The sequence below is a fragment of the Stegostoma tigrinum genome, chromosome 11 (genome assembly GCF_030684315.1).
Source record: "Stegostoma tigrinum isolate sSteTig4 chromosome 11, sSteTig4.hap1, whole genome shotgun sequence".
Taxonomy (NCBI): domain Eukaryota; kingdom Metazoa; phylum Chordata; class Chondrichthyes; order Orectolobiformes; family Stegostomatidae; genus Stegostoma; species Stegostoma tigrinum.
In genome coordinates, this window is record NC_081364.1 from 36,173,918 (window position 1) to 36,195,473 (window position 21,556).

General features: G+C 43.9%; 1 protein-coding gene across 14 annotated transcripts in view; it reads left to right on the forward strand.

Moving 5' to 3' along the window:
- The window catches only part of chl1b (cell adhesion molecule L1-like b), an 818,676-nt gene that overhangs the window by 407,165 nt on the left and 389,955 nt on the right, over positions 1–21,556 (forward strand). For all 14 annotated transcript variants that reach the window (XM_059649905.1, XM_059649903.1, XM_059649914.1 and 11 more), the window contains 6 exons: positions 2,469–2,580; positions 3,378–3,562; positions 12,034–12,165; positions 16,516–16,659; positions 19,636–19,747; positions 19,983–20,149. In XM_059649905.1, coding sequence (XP_059505888.1) covers positions 2,469–2,580; positions 3,378–3,562; positions 12,034–12,165; positions 16,516–16,659; positions 19,636–19,747; positions 19,983–20,149 — 852 coding nt within the window. The remainder of the gene's footprint in view (positions 1–2,468; positions 2,581–3,377; positions 3,563–12,033; positions 12,166–16,515; positions 16,660–19,635; positions 19,748–19,982; positions 20,150–21,556) is intronic.

Genomic DNA, 21,556 nt, shown 5'->3' on the forward strand with positions numbered 1-21,556 from the left:
AGGGTTCCCAAGCAGAATATGAGTTGCTGTTCCTGCAACCTTCGGGTGGCATCATTGTGGCACTGCAGGAGGCCCATGATGGACATGTCAGCTAAAGAATGGGAGGGGGAGTGGAAATGGTTTGCGACTGGAAGGTGCAGTTGTTTATTGCGAACCGAGCGGAGGTGTTCTGCAAAGCAGTCCCCAAGCCTCCGCTTGGTTTCCCCAATGTAGAGGAAGCCACACCGGGTACAGTGGATGCAGTATACCACATTGGCAGATGTGCAGGTGAACCTCTGCTTAATGTGGAAAGTCATCTTGGGGCCTGGGGATAGGGGTGAGGGAGGAGGTGTGGGGGAAAGTGTAGCATTTCCTGCGGTTGCAGGGGAAGGTGCCAGGTGTGGTGGGGTTGGAGGGCAGTGTGAAGCGAAAAAGGGAGTCACGGAGAGAGTGGTCTCTCCGGAAAGCAGACAGGGGTGGGGATGGAAAAATGTCTTAGGTGGTGGGGTCGGATTGTAGATGGCGGAAGTGTCGGCGGATGATGCATTGTATCCGGAGGTTGGTGGGGTGGTGTGTGAGAACGAGGGGGATCATCTTTGGGCGGTTGTGGTGGGGGCGGGGTGTGTAGGGATGTGTTGCGGGAAATGCCGGAGGTGCGGTCAAGGGCTTTCTCGACCACTGTGGGGGGAAAGTTGCGGTCCTTGAAGAACTTGGACATCTGGGATGTGCGGGAGTGGAATGCCTGATCGTGGGAGCAGATGCGGCGGAGGCGGAGGAATTGGGAATAGGGGATGGAATTTTTGCAGGAGGGTGGGTGGGAGGAGGTGGTTCTAGGTAGCTGTGGGAGTCGGTGGGCTTGAAATGGACATCGGGTACAAACTGGTTGCCTGAGATGGAGACTGAGAGGTCCAGGAAGGTGAGGGATGTGCTGGAGATGGCCCAGGTGAACTGAAGGTTGGGGTGGAAGGTGTTGGTAAAGTGGATGAACTGTTCGAGCTCCTCTGTGGAGCAAGAGGCGGCGCCGATATAGTCATCAATGTAACGGAGGAAGAGGTGGGGTTTGGGGCCTGTGTCGGTGCGGAAGAGGGACTGTTCCACGTAACCTACAAAGACGCAAGCGTAGCTGGGGCCCATGCGAGTGCCCATGGCCACCCCCTTAGTCTGTAGGAAGTGGGAGGAATCGAAAGAGAAGTTGTTGAGGGTGAGGATGAGTTCGGCTAGGCGGACGAGGGTGTCGGTGGAGGGGGACTGGTCGGGCCTGCGGGACAGGAAGAAGCGGAGGGCCTTGAGGCCACCTGCATGCGGAATACAGGTGTATAGGGACTGGACGTCCATGGTGAAAATGAGGTGTTGGGGGCCAGGGAATTGGAAGTCCTGGAGGAACCCTGCAGCCCAATGGTATCAATATGGACTTCACCGGCTTCAAAATCTCCCCTTCCCCCACTGTATCCCAAAACCAGCCCAGTTCGTCCCCTCCCCACACTGTACCACACAATCAGCCCAGCTCTTCCCCTCCACCCACTGCATCCCAAAACCAGTCCAACCTTTCTCTGCCTCCCTAACCTGTTCTTCCTCTCACCCATCCCTTCCTCCCACTCCAAGCCGCACCTCCATCTCCTACCTGCAAATTCATCCCACCTCCTTGACCTGTCCATCTTCCCTGGACTGACCTATCCCCTCCCTACCTCCCCACCTATACTCTCCTCTCCACCTATCTTCTTTTCTCTCCATCTTCGGTCTACCTCCCCCTCTCTCTCTATTTATTCCAGAACCCTCACCCCATCCCCCTCTCTGATGAAGGTTCTAGGCCCGAAACGTCAGTTTTTGTGCTCCTGAGATGCTGCTGCCCCTGCTGTGTTCATCCAGCCTCACATTTTATTATTAAGAGGCACATAGTGATGTGTTTAGGCATTAAATATTGGCCTAACTATGATGGAATTGATTCCAACTTGGCAGTTCCTTATTGATTGCGCATAACTTTGTCCTGTAGAAACTTCCTGTTCATGAGTTTCAGCTGAGCACATAATAGTGTGAAAGGCATTTTACACTGCAAGTGTTTTATAATTTTGGAGTGCCAGTGTACCACAGTGATGTGCTGATATACATCTGGTACATGTCTTTTCTACAATAACGTCTACGTAACATCACTGTCTGATCAGAAAGTCAAAGATTGTCAAATAAAAATATGAAACTATTTAACTTTCAAGCATAGTACTGAAACAGTAAAATAGCATGGAAATTCAGGAAGGATCAAACACAATTTTGACCGTTCAGGCTCTGACTGATTTTATTTCTGTTTCTGCTCTCCTGAAATTCTCAGCCAAGCATTAACCAAATTAACTTAATGGCTTGCTTTCACTTTTCCCTTTCTTTGACTTTTGTTTAATGAGTTGAAATTCCTATCAAAGTTTAACAATGCTCTCAGTAAAAATCAACATTTATCCTTTCACCTAACATCAAATTCAAATTGAATTTTGTTACACTTGCAGCAAATTCAATAAAAGATCGACCACCAAGATTTCTAACACCTTCTGGCAGCAGCTCAAAGATTATTGCCTTGCGAGGTGAAACTCTTCAATTGGAATGTATTGCTGAAGGCCTGTAAGTAACAAAGCGAAAACACTTGAAGCAATTAATGAGCCACTTTCACTGTATGAAGCCAACAGAGGTATTTCAGCCTCCCAAAATATAGTTCTGAGTGGAAATACCAGACAGACTGACAAAACTGGTCGACCTCCTACTGTGCAGAAAGAGGCCATTTGGCCTGTTAATTTTGCACTGACTTTCTGAAGACCATCTCACCCAGAACCTTATCCCCATATCTCTGCATTTACTATGCTCTAGCCTGCATATCCCTGGACTATATGGGTAATTTAGCATGGCCAATCCACCTAATCTGCACAGTGGGAGGAAACCAGAGCACCTGATGGAAGCCCACAGAGACACAGAGGGAATGGGCAAGCTCCACACAGACGGTTGCCTGAGGTTGGAATCAAACCTCGGTCCTGGGTTCTATGAGACAACAGTGCTAAACACTGAACCACAGCGCCATTCAGTGGGCATGGTTTATTTGATGTCATTATTTGCATGTAAATGTATTTCTGTGTTGGTAATTTTGGTATCTTCAACTACAATTCTGATTAGCGTAAAATATATAATTAAGGGGTCTTCTGACGCAGAGGTAGTGTCCCTGCCTCTGAGGCAGAAATCCACATTCAACCTGCCATGGATGTGTGTCACAACATGTCCAACTAGGTTGATGAAAAATAATTTTAAAAATGTGTGATCAGTATTTTTGTATTGTTAATTTAACCATATATATTGTAATTCTTTTGGGCCATGGAAGTTTGGTTTGTGTGGTCAGCTTATATCAGAAACAACTGCTATTTTCTTCACAGCCCCACACCCCAAATCACCTGGGCCAAGATCGATGGTGATATGCCAAAACGTAAAGCCACTGAAGAGAACTTCAACAAAACTTTGAAAATAGTTAATGTCACAGAACTTGATGACGGAAAATATGAATGTAAAGCCGAAAATGCATTTGGTGTCGTTAAACATGCCTTCTCCATTACAGTGGAAGGTAATGGATTAACTTTTCCCTTTACATTTCTACCTTACCATCTTTACTTTATTCGAAAAATGCTTTTGAACAGTACATTAATTGAAGTTAATGACGTTTGAATTATGACCCACAGAGGTTTTTTTCCTTTCAAGAGATTTCTGTTACTTAATGTGTCATGTCAGCCATTGCTCAGTTGGTAGTGCTCTTTCATGTGATAACAATGTGAGATCTGCTCCCAAAATATTACTGCAAGGTATAGGTTACATAGTACTGAAAAACTCAATGAAGTTTGTTACAGATCCTAGTATTTATTGATGTAACATGGCAATCACAAGCACTTGCCTGTCTGGGCTAAGCAATTCGAGTGTACTATACCATGCTTCCTGCAGTGCCTCATGCTTCAATAGGACAAAGCTCAACAAGATGGAGACCGAGAGCTATACACCAAAAGGCTGTGATGAGGTGGTGTATCTTGAAAATTGTATTACAAATCTGCTGCAAGACATAACACAATACTCTTGATCCTGAGTCACAGGGTTCTGAGTTCAAGTCCTGCTACAGGCTTTGAGCACTAAGTGACCCCAGTGATACTCCATTGCAATGTTAAAAGATTGCTATGTACAGTTAAATTGTGCACCTTTCAGATGTGATATTAAATCACGGTGTTGGGGCAAGTGTAGCATTTCCTGTGGTTGCAGGGGAAGGTGCCGGGTGTGGTGGGGTTGGAGGGCAGTGTGGAGTGAACAAGGGAGTCACGGAGAGAGTGGTCTCTCCAAAAAGCAGACAGGGGTGGGGATGGAAAAATGTCTTGGGTGGTGGGGTTGGATTGTAGATGGCGGAAGTGTCGGACGATGATGCGTTGTATCCGGAGGTTGGTGCGGTGGTGTGAGAGAACGAGGGGGATTCTCTTTGGGCGGTTGTGGTGGGGGCGGGGTGTGAGGGATGTGTTGCGGGAAATGCGGGAGATGCGGTCAAGGGCTTTCTCGACCACTGTGGGGGGAAAGTTGCGGTCCTTGAAGAACTTGGACATCTGGGATGTGCGGGAGTGGAATGCCTGGTCGTGGGAGCAGATGCGGCGGAGGCGGAGGAATTGGGAATAGGGGATGGAATTTTTGCAGGAGGGTGGGTGGGAGGAGGTGTATTCTAGGTAGCTGTGGGAGTCGGTGAGCTTGAAATGGACATCGGTTACAAGCTGGTTGCCTGAGATGGAGACTGAGAGGCCCAGGAAGGTGAGGGATGTGCTGGAGATGGCCCAGGTGAACTGAAGGTTGGGGTGGAAGGTGTTGGTGAAGTGGATGAACTGTTTGAGCTCCTCTGTGGAGCAAGAGGCGGCGCCGATACAGTCATCAATGTAACGGAGGAAGAGGTGGGGTTTGGGGCCTGTGTCGGTGCGCAAGAGGGACTGTTCCACGTAACCTACAAAGAGGCAGGCATAGCTGGGGCTCATGCGGGTGCCCATGGCCACCCCCTTTGCTGTAGGAAGTGGGAGGAATCGAAAGAGAAGTTGTTGAGGGTGAGGACGAGTTCGGCTAGGCGGATGAGGGTGTCGGTGGAGGGGGACTGGTCGGGCCTGCGGGACAGGAAGAAGCGGAAGGCCTTGAGGCCATCTGCATGAGGAATACAGGTGTATAGGGACTGGACGTCCATGGTGAAAATGAGGTGTTGGGGGCCAGGGAATTGGAAGTCCTGGAGGAGGTGGAGGGTGTGGGTGGTGTCACAGACGTAGGTAGGGACCTCCTGGACCAAAGGGGAGAAAATGGAGTCCAGATAGGTGGAGATGAGTTCGGTGGGGCAGGAACAGGCTGAGACAATGGGTCGACCAGGGCAGGCAGGTTTGTGGATTTTGGGAAGGAGATAGAAATGGGCCGTGCGGGGTTGGGGAACAATGAGTCATTATCACGTTGCTGTTTGTGAAAGTAACTGTGAGCACATTGGCTGCCACAATAAATGCTGGCCGAACCAGTGTGTTCATGCATGAAAAATAAATAACAGTCATTATACTTCAAGTCCTTCATTGTCCATAAAGATCTTTGGACTACTGGTGGTCCTGGATGCAGTACTTACTTTCTCGAATTTTACTTCAATCAATCTGTATAACGTCCAATGCAACACTAATCAGTGCACTCAGTTTGCTTGGATTCTTGTGTAAAAATGAGACAAATCTCAGTCATATTATCTTCATTTAATTAATCACACCTTAACAGTCAGTTTAATTTCCCCAGGTCATGCCATCAACTAAGTTAATTCAAATGTATTTGGGCTTTGAGTTGGTGCTCTGAGAATATGCCAATTAAATCAAAAATGAGGACTGCTCAATTTTGGATTTCTGTTCCAGACTCAATGAGAATGGATTTACCTGGTGATATAGTATGTTCCAGCTCAGTGTGAAATCGATGGGTTATTTGTCAAGATTCAGTAACTAATTAGCAACTAATTCAGTAACTAATTAGTTTCTGCATTGTTGTGCACTGACGCAAATTCATATGCACCCAGATTAGGTGTGAAAATGGTTAGTTAGCCCATAATAATAATGTGGGTTGCATTGTTGCCATGGCTGCCGATCCCTTATTGCTTAATTATTTGTGGTAGTAATGGAGGTTGCGGGGAGAGGGAGTCATGAGGGTTCAAAACTAGAAAATGGGGTGTAGGTTTCAGAGACCACCCCAGTTTTACACTAATTCCTTGACTGTGCAAAGATTAATGTAGTTGGAGAGACCCCACCATACCTGACCCTTGGCAAACTGACAATCTCTAGGTAATGGTTAATCAGTTATATCAGCTATACTTTTTCAGTTTGCTTGGTGCTGAAATAATTCCAATCCTGTTAGGATTACATCCTTCAAATGGTCCTCAAGAGTTCATGAATTGAACATTTGAGCGCCTCAATTGGGAGTCGAGTGGGAAGATTGAACTTGGGTCTTCTTATCGAGAATGTAATTCCAGCAAAAGTAGGAACCATCACACTTCATTAAGTTGACTTCCAGCCTCCAGATCCACTGCTACCAGCATAGTTAGATTCCAACCAGTCTCTTGGATATTCTGCTCAGATGAAATGAACACACAGGATGGCACTCTGTGGCTTCATTATTTTAATGGTGCTTGAATCGCATGGAAAATTTGAAATGCACTTTGCACTTGCAACCTCATACCTGCTGCAATAGTTTAGTCACGTGATCTATACCGCAAGATAATGGACTCAAGGTGGTGTTAATCGCAGAACTTGGACTCTTGGGTAATGGTCGCAGTACCTGGAATGGGAACTCCTGGAGACAGTAGGCCCGGAGCCTGGATTCTTAGCGCTGGCAGTGTTCAGAGCAGAGACTCCTCGCAATGGTAGGCCCAGAGCTTGAGCTCTGGGTGGTATCGGTATTGTGGCAGCAGCAACAGAACTGAGGTCTCTTGGGACATTGCCATTGTTGTTGCTGCTCCCATTGCTGTGGGACTTCTTGTGGACCGGAATACCTTGCAGAGACCTTGCAGAAGCCCTGACTCTATGCTTGAGACCCCAATTGAAAGAGAACGTGAACTCTTATTTAAGCAATTTCTTTTTATCCTTACTATAACTCAAAATGGCACTGTGTTGTGGTGGCAGAACACGTTGCACTCTATCTTCAAGATATTTGTGCAACAATAAAAAAAATCATTCATTCATTCAGTGGTATATGCAACTCCAACAAGGAGGTGATGGGATTAATAGGGAACTAGTTAGCTCTAAAGAGTTCTCAATCATTTTATGTATTGGGATGGATTGGTCTGATCCTGTCCATCAGCACGTAGACTTAGTTAGGCTTGAATGTGGACCTGACCAAATATGTTCCTGGCCAAAGTAATGCTGGTATAATTTAACTGGATGTCAGCATGGAATGTTGTAGTTTAGCTCTGTAATGCAATCTATGAAATAATGTATCACATTAACTGGAGAACAGACAAATAATTTGCTGAAAACATTACTGAAGGAAAATTTAAAATGATTAGCTAGGTTTTGCCATCCTTTTGACATGGCCCTTCATATATAAATTGCCCTGATGGAAAATTTTCAACATTTGGCAATCAATTTGAAGTGCCACATGTTGAACGTGGGACAGAGTAACAGACTGAGTTTGCTGTATGAGCTGTTGGTTTGAGGGTTGCGGCAGGGAAAAAAAAAACGTCCTGATTGGGATATCGTGTCAGAAGAAACATTTTTGTATGCAGCGATGGATTTCAAAATTCTTGTCATTCCTCATCTAAAGATATGCAGCTCCATCTAGTGGGAAACAACTTCAATTTAATGCCAAAATAAATGTAGATTGTTAATTTAAAGATGTATTTGACTTCCTTCCCGGAACATGACACGTGTTTTAAGTGGAAAAAACAATCTGATTTTTTCGGCAAGTAACTAGGTATTAATTGACAGCTTATCAGAAGACAAGCTGTAAATGGAAGCCCTTCCATCATATGGACAACAGTGATTTGGAAGTCAGCTGAGATCTATCCGCGAACGGAGATTGTCAGCAATCCCAAAATTGCAATGAATTTTAAAAAATTGACTCAGTTATTTCTGTAAATTACTTACTGTTGAAACATTTTCTCTACTTTTGAAGTTGATGTCAATTTTTTTCGACAAACATTTGAATTACTCAAAAAGAAAGCTCTTCAGAACATAGAACATAGAACATAGAACAGTACAGCACAGAACAGGCCCTTCAGCCCACAATGTTGTGCCGACCATTGATCCTCATGTATGCACCCTCACATTTCTGTGACCATATACATGTCCAGCAGTCTCTTAAATGACCCCAATGACCTTGCTTCCACAACTGCTGCTGGTAACGCATTCCATGCTCTCACAACTCTCTGCGTAAAGAACCTGCCTCTGACATCCCCTCTATACTTTCCACCAACCAGCTTAAAACTATGACCCCTCGTGCTAGCCATTTCTGCCCTGGGAAATAGTCTCTGGCTATCAACTCTATCTATGCCTCTCATTATCTTGTATACCTCAATTAGGTCCCCTCTCCTCCTCCTTTTCTCCAATGAAAAGAGACCGAGCTCAGTCAACCTCTCTTCATAAGATAAGCCCTCCAGTCCAGGCAGCATCCTGGTAAACCTCCTCTGAACCCTCTCCAAAGCATCCACATCTTTCCTATAATAGGGCGCCCAGAACTGGACGCAGTATTCCAAGTGCGGTCTAACCAAAGTTTTATAGAGCTGCAACAAGATCTCACGACTCTTAAACTCAATCCCCCTGTTAATGAAAGCCAAAACACCATATGCTTTCTTAACAACCCTGTCCACTTGGGTGGCCATTTTAAGGGATCTATGTATCTGCACACCAAGATCCCTCTGTTCCTCCACGCTGCCAAGAATCCTATCCTTAATCCTGTACTCAGCTTTCAAATTCGACCTTCCAAAATGCATCACCTCGCATTTATCCAGGTTGAACTCCATCTGCCACCTCTCAGCCCATCTCTGCATCCTGTCAATGTCCCGCTGCAGCCTACAACAGCCCTCTACACTGTCAACGACACCTCCGACCTTTGTGTCGTCTGCAAACTTGCTGACCCATCCTTCAATTCCCTCGTCCAAGTCATTAATAAAAATTACAAACAGTAGAGGCCCAAGGACAGAGCCCTGTGGAACTCCGCTCACCACTGACTTCCAGGCAGAATATTTTCCTTCTACTACCACTCGCTGTCTTCTGTTGGCCAGCCAATTCTGTATCCAAGCAGCTAAGTTCCCCTGTATCCCATTCCTCCTGACCTTCTGAATGAGCCTACCATGGGGAACCTTATCAAATGCCTTACTGAAGTCCATATACACCACATCCACAGCTCGACCCTCATCAACTTTTCTAGTCACATCCTCAAAAAACTCGATAAGGTTTGTAAGGCATGACCTACCCCTCACAAAGCCGTGTTGACTGTATTTGATCAAGCCATGCTCTTCCAGATGGTCATAAATCTTATCCCTCAGAATCCTTTCTAACACCTTGCAGACGACAGACGTGAGACTTACCGGTCTATAATTGCCGGGGATTTCCCTATTTCCTTTCTTGAAGAGAGGAATTACATTTGCCTCTCTCCAGTCCTCAGGTACGACTCCAGTGGAGAGCGAGGATGCAAAGATCTTCGCAAGTGGCGAAGCAATTGCATTTCTCGCTTCCCAAAGCAGCCGAGGACAAATCTGATCCGGGCCTGGCGACTTGTCAATCTTAATGTTTGACAAAAATTTCAGCACATCGGCTTCGTCTATCTCTATCCATTCCAGCATGCACACCTGCTCTTCAAAGGTTTCATTCACTACAAAGTTGGTTTCTTTCGTAAAGACAGAAGCAAAAAACTCATTTAGGGCTTCCCCTACCTCCTCAGGCTCCACACACAAGTTCCCTATGCTATCCCTGATCGGCCCTACTCTTTCTTTGACCATTCTCTTATTCCTCACGTAAGTGTAAAATGCCTTTGTGTTTTCCCGGATTCCTTCTGCCAAGCCTTTCTCGTGCCCCCTCCTGGCTCTCCTCAGACCATTTTTGAGCTCCTTCCTTGCCTGCATGTAATCCTCTCTAGCTGAACTTGACCCTAGCTTCCTCCACCTTATGTAAGCTACCTTCTTCCTTTTCACTAGAAGCTCCACCGCTCTCGTCATCCAAGGTTCCTTAATCTTACCCCTTCTTGCCTGTCTCAGGAGGGACATATTTACTCATCACTCCCAACAACTGTTCCTTAAACCGTCTCCACATGTCTATAGTTCCCTTACCATGGAACAACTGCTCCCAGTCCATGCTTCCTAACTCCTGTCTAATCGCATCATAGTTTCCTCTTCCCCAATTAAATATCCTCCCATTCTGCCTAATCCTCTCCTTCTCCATAGCTATGTAGAATGTGAGGCAGTTATGGTCACTATCACCAAAATGCTCTCCCACCACAAGATCTGATACCTGCCCCGGCTCGTTTCCGAGCACCAAGTCGAGAATGGCCTCTCCCCTCGTCGGCCTGTCAACGTACTGCATTAGGAAACCCTCCTGAACACACCTTACAAAAACAGCTCCATTCAAATCTTCTGCTCGAAGGAGGTTCCAATCAATATTAGGAAAGTTAAAGTCACCCATTACAACAACCCTACTGCGTGCACACTTTTCCAAAATCTGTCGACCTATGCTTTCTTCAATCTCCCTGCTGCTATTGGGGGGCCTGTAGTAAACCCCTAACGAGGTGACTGCTCCCTTGCTGTTCCTAATTTCCACCCATACTGACTCAGTAGGCAGATCGTCCTCGACAAAGGAAGCTTCTGTAGCTGTGATACCCTCTCTGATTAGTAGTGCTACACCCCCTCCTCTTTTTCCCCCCTCCCTATTCTTTTTAAATGTTCTAAACCCTGGAACATCCAGCAACCATTCCTGCCCATGAGAAACCCATGTCTCTGTTATGGCCACAACATCTTGAAAGTCTTTAAGCAAAGCAAAAACACTTCCTAATTCAGGAAGCAGCGTTTGCTAATAAATAGGCAATAGTGTTCAAGGAAGTGATCTCACTGAAATCAACGTCTGGGATAAATGATGGATAACCAGCTACCTTTTACAGGTTGTGTCTGAGACTTTAGCCAGAGTTGATCGTTTACGGGGTGTGAAGAACATCTTTCCTGTGTACCTGGAGGAGTGCAGAGTTCAATTTTCAAACTGATACTGTAAATATGTGCAACGATTTTGATGGGTGTGCAAGAAACCGCAGTCTCCTTGGATACTGCTAAAGCTGCAGAGGTGATTTTGACAAAATCGAGTCGAGGGACCAAGGGACTCAATGTCTCTTGTTTTAAAGATTCGGCTGCCCCTTTTGAAGACATGCAATCTTGCATGTTACGCACAAGGAGATTCAGTCACATTAGTGAATCTTCCCTGCTGAATTTTAGTGGGTCTACTTTTAAGATTAAACTGTTGCCAGCACCTGAACCTCGGAACAGCAAATTTGATGGCAGTTCTATTGATTTCTAACAAGTCAGTATGATCTCATGTGATTACGATTCAAGCATCTTGTTTGGTCATTGCCAAGTGTCAAATTGCTGAGATTCAACCTCCTCCTTGTGGATGATTTTGGGATCTGCACGGTTTTTAAGTCAGAAAGAATGAGTGCTGACAAAATATCTGTTGGTGAACTGCAGTAGCTCAGGTTAAAATTTCAGTTATCCGAATTTCATTGCTTATCTTTGGCTCAGCGTGAGGACATTATTACTTTGTGTCATTTCTTAGTCTGTGTGAGAGGAAGTGGAGAGGAAAGAAACGAGTAGTTATGATGGAGAACTTGTGGTGGAAATTCAACAGGATGACGAAACGCCAAAGAAAAAGTACCTGAGGAAGAAGATATGCATTGAAACCATCTGACAGAAGAAGAAATTTGGAGTTCTCTTGACTGAGCATTAGCTTTTATTTCATGGGTGTTTGTGATTTAATAACTGGGAAATGGAAAGAACAAATGCAATTCCTTGACTTGTTGAATGCTGACTTTGTTTTTTAACAGCTGCCCCTTACTGGATCAAAAAACCCAGAAGCAAAGTCTATTTTTCTGAGGAAAATGCGGAATTAGAATGTGAAGTAGGTGGCCAGCCACAACCAGAGGTTCAATGGAAAGTGAATGGGAAACCTTTGAATGGTAAGTAACTTTTTTTGATCAAATAAAATTGTATTCATGAAACAAAAAAAATGCAGGACAACAAGAAAAATAATGTTAAGAAGACAATCTATTGTAATGATCAGAAAGGAAATTTTCAGGGCATGTATATAAATGTTTATTGTAAAATAAGTTGGTTAGGAATGTGGGTCTGTAAAGCAGTGTGTATACATTTTCTTCACCTCCCTTGAGTTTTGATGCTGATTGCTCAGTATGTCTCATGACAAGTGGAATCTGACCACTTTAGTTTCTGGTGCAACGTCATTTCAGAAACCAACTTTTTGAGACAAGAGACAGAGGTTCACCTGCACATCTGTCAACTTGGTCTACTGTATCCGCTGCTCCCAGTGTGGCCTCCTCTACATGAGTGAGACCCAGTGTAGACTCCGATCGTTTTGTAGAGCATCGGTGTTCTGTACGCGACAAACTACACCACTTTCCGGTCAGGAACCATTTTAACTCCTTCCCACTCCCTGGGTGACATGCCTATCCTGGGCCTCCTCCAGTGTCACAATAACACCACCCACAAACTGGAGGAGCAACACATTATATTCCACCTCGGGAGCCTATAGCCCAATGGCCTAAACATGGAATTCACCTGTTTTAAAATCTCCCCACCCCCGTCCTTGTCCCGTGTCCAACCCTCCCTCTCATCTCCCCTCCCTCCCTCCTTTATCAGAAATAACCTGCCCACCTTCTCTCCCACCTGTCTGCCCCACACATCCCTCTGAACAATCGCCACTCCTCCCTACCTGCACTCACCTATCACCGGTGCACCTACCTACCCCAGCCCCACCGCTCCTTTCCATTTATTTCCCTGCTCCCTTGCCCCTCCCCATTTCTGAAGAAGGACTCTGACCTGAAATGTCAGCTTTCCTGCTCCTCTGATGTGTTCCTCTAGCTCCACACTATTATTTTTGAGATGGAATCTGTGTCGCTGGTCCTTGTGAGAGCAAACCATGAAAGAAGCTGCCTGATGATTAACTAACTGGGGAGATGAGGCGGGAGAGTGCAGCTTTCTGTCAAAGAAAGGATTTCTGTTTAAAAGGATGCATTATATTTCAGAAAAGTTGGTTAGCACTTGGGTTTTTTAGTTTGCAGCTGCAACGGGAATGGATGGGAAACTGGGAAGTTTGCGTGCAGGTCTCTTATTTTTATCTGATGATCTTGCTGGGGGAGTGGAGGGGCTGTATTGTGGCCGTGTTTTCCAAGGATTGGAGGAAAAGGGCAGCTATCTCCAACCAGGGAGGTGGGGTAGTACTGGCTAAAGAAGTAGTAGTGTGGTCCCGTCAACCTGAAGGCCAAGCACTAAGAGGATCTAGTAGGTCCCAGAGGTCTGATGAGGTGATTGGCATAACACCAGCGGGATATCAATGCAAACAGCCTGTCTGATCGGGCGCTCTCCTGCTGAGCACACCTCAGGTTTACACCCCTTGCAGTTCCAGTCTCTCTCTTTCTGTCTCTTCCTTTGCAGGCACCTCATTCTTAATACATCCCCCTCGCACCCATGCTTCATAGTTATCCTCCACTAATGTTTTCCCACTCTCATGCCCCTTCTCCCCATTCCCCCTTCCCAAACTCCTCACCTTCAATCACTTCAGATATCTGTGTTTGTCTCAGCTGAAAGCTCTCCTTTCCTGCAAAAAAACAAACCAGAGGGCTGTGCAGACTTATCAAGGCTTGTGTGCAGCAGAGGGAAGGATGTTCTTCAGTTTCAGGCACTTTCTTGGCCGCTGGCAATGATCTTCTGAAAGATTGAGCATCCTGAGGTGCTTATGCGCAGGCACGTCGTGAGCTGGTCTTACGTGTTGGGAGCCCCTCTGCCTTGCCCAGCCTCTCTGCCCGTTTCCTCTCCAGTGTTGAAGGACTGATGACTGAGGTAAAAGCAGAGCATGCTGCTGCCAGCATTGCCCCTGCTGCATTTTTTGATGTTGGTGAGATCCCTGCACTTGCCCCTTAGCACAGATGGATTGCAGAGCTGCCTCAGCTGCCTCTTTGTTGCTTTGCTGCCTGGTAGTGGGCAAATGGAATTGAAGGGAGGTGACACACATCATAATTGAAGTATCTGCCTTCACCTATAAACATACACTGATAAATATTTCAAATAATGAAAGTGGTGGATATGATTGGTGTAACCGATCAAAGGTTTGACTGTTGAACAATTTCACAAAGTATCTCTTCTATCTGGTGACCCTCATGAATTGCTGACAGCATGGGAAATGGCTTGCAAATCCTTGATCCACTGTTAATGCTAAAGATGGTATTCCTGATGCTTTGTGCAAGGACTTAAGATATCAGTAAATCTGCGTAGAAAGACAAGTCAACAGATAGACAAGATGATCAATCAACCTGTGCAGTTCTTTTGCTGCCTTTTGAGTACTGTAGTACGAAAGAGAGCCTGCAATTCCAATGAGTCTGCATACTTGTTCTATCTGCTTCTCACTGGTGACGTACAATGAAATATATTCAGTTTCCTCTTCATTCAGAGTCTCAGTTCCCTCCTTAAACAGCAGTGGATGATGAACTAGACAATGTCAGTAATACCAGCTGGCCCATTGACAAAAGCATATGGCAACAATAACCTTCATAGGAATTGACAGTGTTGCCAATGCCTGGCACCGAGGCAGAAATTCTGTTAGGTTTCAGGAAGGAGTCTCTCAGGAAACCAGAGTATCCTTGCAATCTTCCATGCTGAGGCTAATTTAGGAGCTTTGCACCCTCAAGACTCCAAGTTGCAATGACTTCCTGCTCAGAGCTCTCGCTCCGTCAGTCATCTATTCTTTCTCCTCTCTTTCCTCCTCTGCCATTCATTGGATCTGTCTACTCAGTATTGATAGCAGTGATCCTTCAAATTAGTTGGATTTGTGTCAAATGTAGATATGATCAGCGCTGTATTGACTTGTACTTTTCTCTGCTTCATAAGCTGGAATTGAGCAGCTGATTTCCTCCCTCCAGATTTTTCTTGTCCTTTTACCTCTCGTTAATGGCCAATCACTCTGCTTGGGATTAGAACCATAGAATTATAGAATCCCTGTAGTGCAGAAACAGGCCCTTGAGCCCAACATGGGCACACTGACCCTGACAGCATCCCACCCAGAATCATACGCCTATAATCCACCTCATTGACACATCCCTGAAAACCATGGGCTATTTAACATGGTCAGTCCACCCTGCACATCTTTGGACTGTGGGAAGAAACCCACACGGACACAGGGAGAATGTGCAAATTCCACACAGACAGTTTGCCTGAGGCTGGAATCGAGCCTGGGCCCCTGGTGCTGTGAGGCAGTAATGCTAGCCACTGAGCCACCATGCCACTTCCAGCCCCAGGTATTGTAGAGGCTTTTTAAGCCTGGATAGACTATTAAACGATCCTGTTGTGCAGTGGTAATGTCTCTGTCTTTAGGCTAGGATGTCTGGGTTCACATCCCACCCACTCCAGAGATATATCCTAACATGCTTGAGTGGTTTGCTTACCAAATGTGTTGATTATTGAGCAGTGACACATTAACTCTTCTTTTAAAGAGCGCAATAACAGTGAAGCCAACTCAAGCTTACTGTTATCTCTAAGTGGTGATGGGAACTGCAGATGCTGGAGAATCTGAGATAAGAAAGTGTGGAGCTGGATGAATACAGCAGGCCAAGCAGCGTCTTGGGAACACAAAAGCTGACGTTTCGGGCCTAAAGGGTCTAGGCCCAAAACGTCAGCTTTTGTGTTCCTAAGATGCTGCTTCACCTGCTGCGTTCATCCAGCTCCATACATTGACTCTGCAAGTTGTTTTTTTTTTAGCAATTTTCTTGTACAGTTAAATGTAATAAGTGTGCTTTGGAAGATTCCGGTAATTATTTGGTGTGGTTTCTGCAGATGACAGAAATGTAATGTTTCTTAAGACATGGGGATATGTGTGTTGGTTCAGGAAAGTACATACATTTCAAAGTTGGAACCTGCACCTTGCTTTGTGCCTGTAGATTTTGTGCTGAGTTTATTTTGAAAAGTTTCAGTTTCCAAGACGATAATAAATGATTTATATTGCAAAACAAAGAAAAATCATGCAAAGCTTGAACAAGGTTTAGTCAATAAGTAAAGGACTACACTAATGAAAAAGAATCTGTGTACTAAGTATGGATTGAAACTGATGGATGAAAAATCAACTTTCATGTTCCAGTTGTACCACCTTCATGACATCTTCCCCAGAACTAATTTAAGCCACCAAATGCAGTGAATTTCCTCACCATTTTTTTGTCAAGAGAAATCAATAGTAGTATAAAATAAAAAATTTGCTTTGTACAAGACTGATGCTGATAATAAGAAAGACGTTTAATATATTACAGAGACAAAGACTGTCATTAATCGCAAGATTTCTCAAGGTGTTATCACGCTCACAGATCTGCAGCTGAATGACAGTGCAGTCTATCAGTGTGAAGCTTCCAACAAGCATGGATCTGTTCTTGCCAATGCAGTTATCAATGTCCTGAGTAAGTATCAATGTCGAATGATCAATTGCCAATGGGATACATAATGCCACAGACATGATTTATGGTTAGCTTTTCAGTTTGATTTTTTTTTTCTTACCAATGTAAAGATTTTCAGCTGATCCATGCCCTTTGGAAAAAGTCTGACTTGGAGTTTGCAAAGCTTGCTAATTAAAATTAATTCCTCAATGACCTTTCAAATAAAAAAAAAGCTTTCTTGCTTTTTTCATTTTTGCAAAACTGCTATAGTATTAAAACACAACAGCGTCTGCATTTGGACGTAGATTATTGACACACCAGCACAGCACAGAACGAGTAATGCCTTTGGAAAGAGTTGTGATTGACAATTCTGATTTTACTTAAAATAGTTCAGCGGCTCTTCAAGTTCTTTGAGTATTTACCTAAGAAATGCTATCAAATGTAGTTCCCAGAAATGTATTGTGTAATTCACTATCTGGTAAATTATGAAAACATTTAATTCTTCAGCAATTTAACATGCTTTAAAATGAGTATTTGCAAAAAGATAGTTAAATGACAGATTAGAAAACAGACGTACAGGACGACAGTGAAAAGTTTTACAATGTTGCCACATATGGCGCTACCTAGGTACGAGTACCTTGGTACAAATCTTAGATATAAAAGAGGAATAAAAAGAAAATTAGTTGCATTATTTTACATTGCTTAAAGACTAATTTATACATAAGGTAGTCAAAGGATTGCCATTGCAGCCAGACAGAAAAAAATTGAATAAACATTGCATTGCAGTAACTCAGTGCAGGGGCTTCCATAACTGGTCAAACTGCCTGCACCAGATCCCAGTCCGACGACTGTCTCGGTTCTGCTCCAACCCTATATGCTCCAAGGCAAGCTCCAGGCCCACTTCCACAGCACTGCCCTACACCAGGGACCCAGGCCTCATGCCAATCGCTGCTCCGGAACTGCTTTCCCCTCGCCGGCCTCTGTTCCCGGCCCGCTTTCCCCTTGCCGGATCCCCGCCAAGGTCAGCTTTTCTTTCTTGAGATATGGGGTCCTTGGTAGTACATTTCTGCTCTGCACTCCAGCCCTCTGGAAATGAATGCTATTTGTCTTCCTAATTGTCAACTGAACCTGTATGTTAATTTTTAGAGAATCCTGAACTAGGACTCCCACATCACTTTGTGCTTCAGATTTCCAATGAGTTTTCCTGTGTAGAAAATAGTCTACACCTCTATTTAAACATGCATAACCTCAAACTTTCACATATTGTATTCTATCTGCAACTTCTTTTCTCACTCTCCTTGCCTGCCCGAGTCCTTCTGCAGCCTCCCCACTTCATCAACACTACCTGTCCCTTTGTGTCATCAGCAGTCTGAGTAACAATGATCTCATTCATTTGTCTGAATCATTAATATAAAATGTGAACCGTTGTCATCCCAACACGTGCCCCTGTGGAACTCCACTGTCACCAGCTTCCAACCAGAAAAAGACTCCTTCAACCCTCCTCTCTGTCTTTAGCCTGTCAGCCAATTCTCTATCCATGTTGGTACCTTGTCCCTGACACCATGGGCCCTTAGCTTATTCAGCAGCATCCTGTGTGGCACCTTGTCAAAGGCACTCTGAAATCAAAATGGAGCACGTCCACTCTATTTGTCTAACTTGCTTGTTGCCTCCTCAAAGAATTCTAACAGATTTGTTAGGCGTGACCTACTCTTAACAAAGCCATGCTGACTCAGCCTACTTTACGATCCACTTCCAAGTACACCGCAATCTCATCCTTAATAACAGACTCTTAAAATCTTACTCGCAACAGAGGTCTGGGTAACCAACCTACGGTTTCTGATTTTCTGCCTCACTGCCTTCTTAAACAGGGGTATTGCATTCACCATCTTCCAGTCCTTTGTGACCTCATGTGACTCCAGTGATTCCTGAAAGATCATCACCATTGCTGATACAATTTCCTCAGTTATCTCCTTCAGAACCCTGGTGTGTAATACGTTTGGTTCAGCATCAGATCTTTCAGCTTTCCCAGTACCTTCTCCTGATCAATGGCCACTCCAGTCACCTCTGCCCCGATTTTTCTTGATGTCCTGGTATTCTGCTGATGTCTTCCACTGTGAAAACTGATGCAAAGCACCCACTGCGTTCTTCTACCTGAAATTATTTAATACTGACAACCCTCAGAAAGTTGCTGATTCGATAAATTGTTTCAGTTTATTAATTGAATTATTACATGTGCCTTCTGTTATATGTGCCTCGAGAGGTCCAGCTGAAAATTGGGAGTAGTCATTTACATTTTGCAAGAGGTCCATTTTCAATGGGTTTTCAAACAATGAGCTTAAGTTGTCAACCTGTGACCAAAAACGAAACAGACAGTAGAGTATGAACAATGTTTGCTAATATTGGAATTCTTCCGAAATAATTGTTCCATTAAAAAGGACCAATTTTGAGGTTTCCGGTTTCCAGTAGGAACCACACCTCCTGGACCTGTTTAGATTGCCTTAAAGAATGATCCTTGGATGAAAGAAACAAAGAACTGTTCATGTGTCCAGTTCTGTTTATACTCAATGCATTTTCTACCGATTCAGCTGTGATTCTATGAGGTTTTTGTGAGCAAAGTCAGTTGCTGTGTTTGTGCTCTGCTGCCAACCTTTCGACCAATCCTATTCCATTGCTTCTCCAAAGACTGTGCTAACTTCACAGGTAAATGAGGTTATACAGCTGTGAAATAATTGAATCATTGTGAACAATGAGTTGTTCACAAGCTGCTAAGACTCCAAGCCAATTTTTTTTTCACCGTAAAGTTTAAATGCTACAAGGCAGCAGAGTTGAAGACCCTACCCTCTGACCCTTGTCAGAGTTCAAGAATTGCTGGCATAATAGATCAAGTATTATTAATGTAATGTCAAGTTTCAAGCACTTGAAGAATTTGCTGACATCCACTGAATAAACAGACTTTTCAGCAGTGTTTCATTTTTAATGTTCACTTATACTCATCAACAGATCTTGCACCGATGATGCTGACCCCTGATGACCAGAAATATATTGCAGTTGAAGGGAAATCTGCTCGACTACACTGTAAAGTATTCGGATCTCCTACACCCACAATATTTTGGTGAGGATTTATTTAATCCTAAAAGTAATGCATTGCACTGATCTGTCAATACTGTTTGAAAATCATTCGCAGATTTTAACCTCAAGGGCAATTAGGGATAGACAATACATGTTAAGTGAGTCAGTAACACTCAATTGCCACAAACAATTATAAAAGGAAAACTTGTGTAGCTTTATTACACTTGTGCTTTGAAACTTAATGTTGGAATTTCAAATTTTGTTTTTTTTCTCTTTAGGCTGAAAGAAGACATGGAAATTGTACTTAAGGGTGAGAATTATTTTGTGCACGAAAATGGTACTTTGGAAATAAAGGATGTCCAGAGTGAGGATGGAGGATTTTATGTTTGTTTGGCAACTAATATATTAGGCAACGACACCACAACCTGTATGTTAGAAGTCAGGGGTAAGTCAATTTTGCCTATTTAGTGATAATTTAATTTCCTGTCCTGTAATAATAGTTAATTTATTCCTGAAAATTATTTCAGACAGAAGTAGAGCTATATCAAACAGCCATAGATTTATTTGAATTGATCATTTCGAGGATATTAAAAAAATACAATTGCCTTTAAGGTTTTGCTTCTGAAGCTATTGCAGTTTGAGTAGAAATCATGAAATAATTTTAAATTGCTTGCATAATGTTTTACTTAAAATAAGCGCAGAATCATCTTTGATAGCGCATACGATAAGTGAAAATACTGCAACTAGTGTTCAGTCTACTTTTGTGCATATGACAAGGCTTTCTTGGTTAAAACAAGTTAATTCCCTTCTGTCCTCTGTAAACTTCACCCTTCGCAAAAGCTGTTCCCACCTCTCTGGACCTTCCCAGATCCTTTCCACTCCTGTATATTCCGTTCATAAAATGATTTTGCAACACTTTGCTGTGTCATTCTTCTGCACCCTCCATCCTACCTCAACCTCCCTTCACGGCACAACAGACGGTTACAACGCTGCTGTCATGGCTTACAATTGCACTTTCAAGCTCTGGACTTGATCTTCCAAACAATGCGAAAGGCTTTACACAAAATACCGTTTCACCTTCAGCCTTCACTCACTGTCTCCAACAAAACCTTCAACCTTTCATGTTCTATTCGGCTCCCAAGCTCTTGCTACAGTCTTTGTTCATTTCAGTATTTCAGTGCACAGCATGTAAATGAAATTTAAAGCTGTACTGCAGAATAATTTAGAACACCTCTCTCTTCTCTACTAAAATCACACATTTACTTCAGGATCAACTGAGAGCAAACATAAAGCACATTCTGTATCTACGCTTGCCTGAAGCAACTCTGTCCTTTCATGTCCACACTTGCAGTCAATAACAAGTGTGAGGAGTTGTACATCTACCCCGCCTTTAAGAGAAGTCACTTATAAGTACTCCATGAACTCTCTGCCAGCTATTCTGCCTTATATTTGCAAGCTGCATACAGATATATCAGTTAGTTTGCTGTAATGTCTGCTTCGTAACTTGTACTGTTTTGAATAAATTGATGTGCTGAGTTAATTGATCCTAAATGACTATTAAAACTTGACCATTACGATGCCATGATGAACAGTGGGGGGACAGCATCCTCTCCCCTGCCCCAAAGAGGGTGTGTGAGTATGAAGACATCATCGCAGTTGATGAAATTTGCAGAATCTAATTATAAACTCAATGGTTGACACAATCACTAGAACCTCCAAAAATAACAGACTGGGGAAAGTGTTGCCTTCAGTATGAGCCAGTGACATGTGCACATTTTCAATCAATTTTGCAAGGTATGTGGGAGAAAAGGCCATCAGCACAGGCTGTGCACTAGAATAAAGCTGGAAGCTA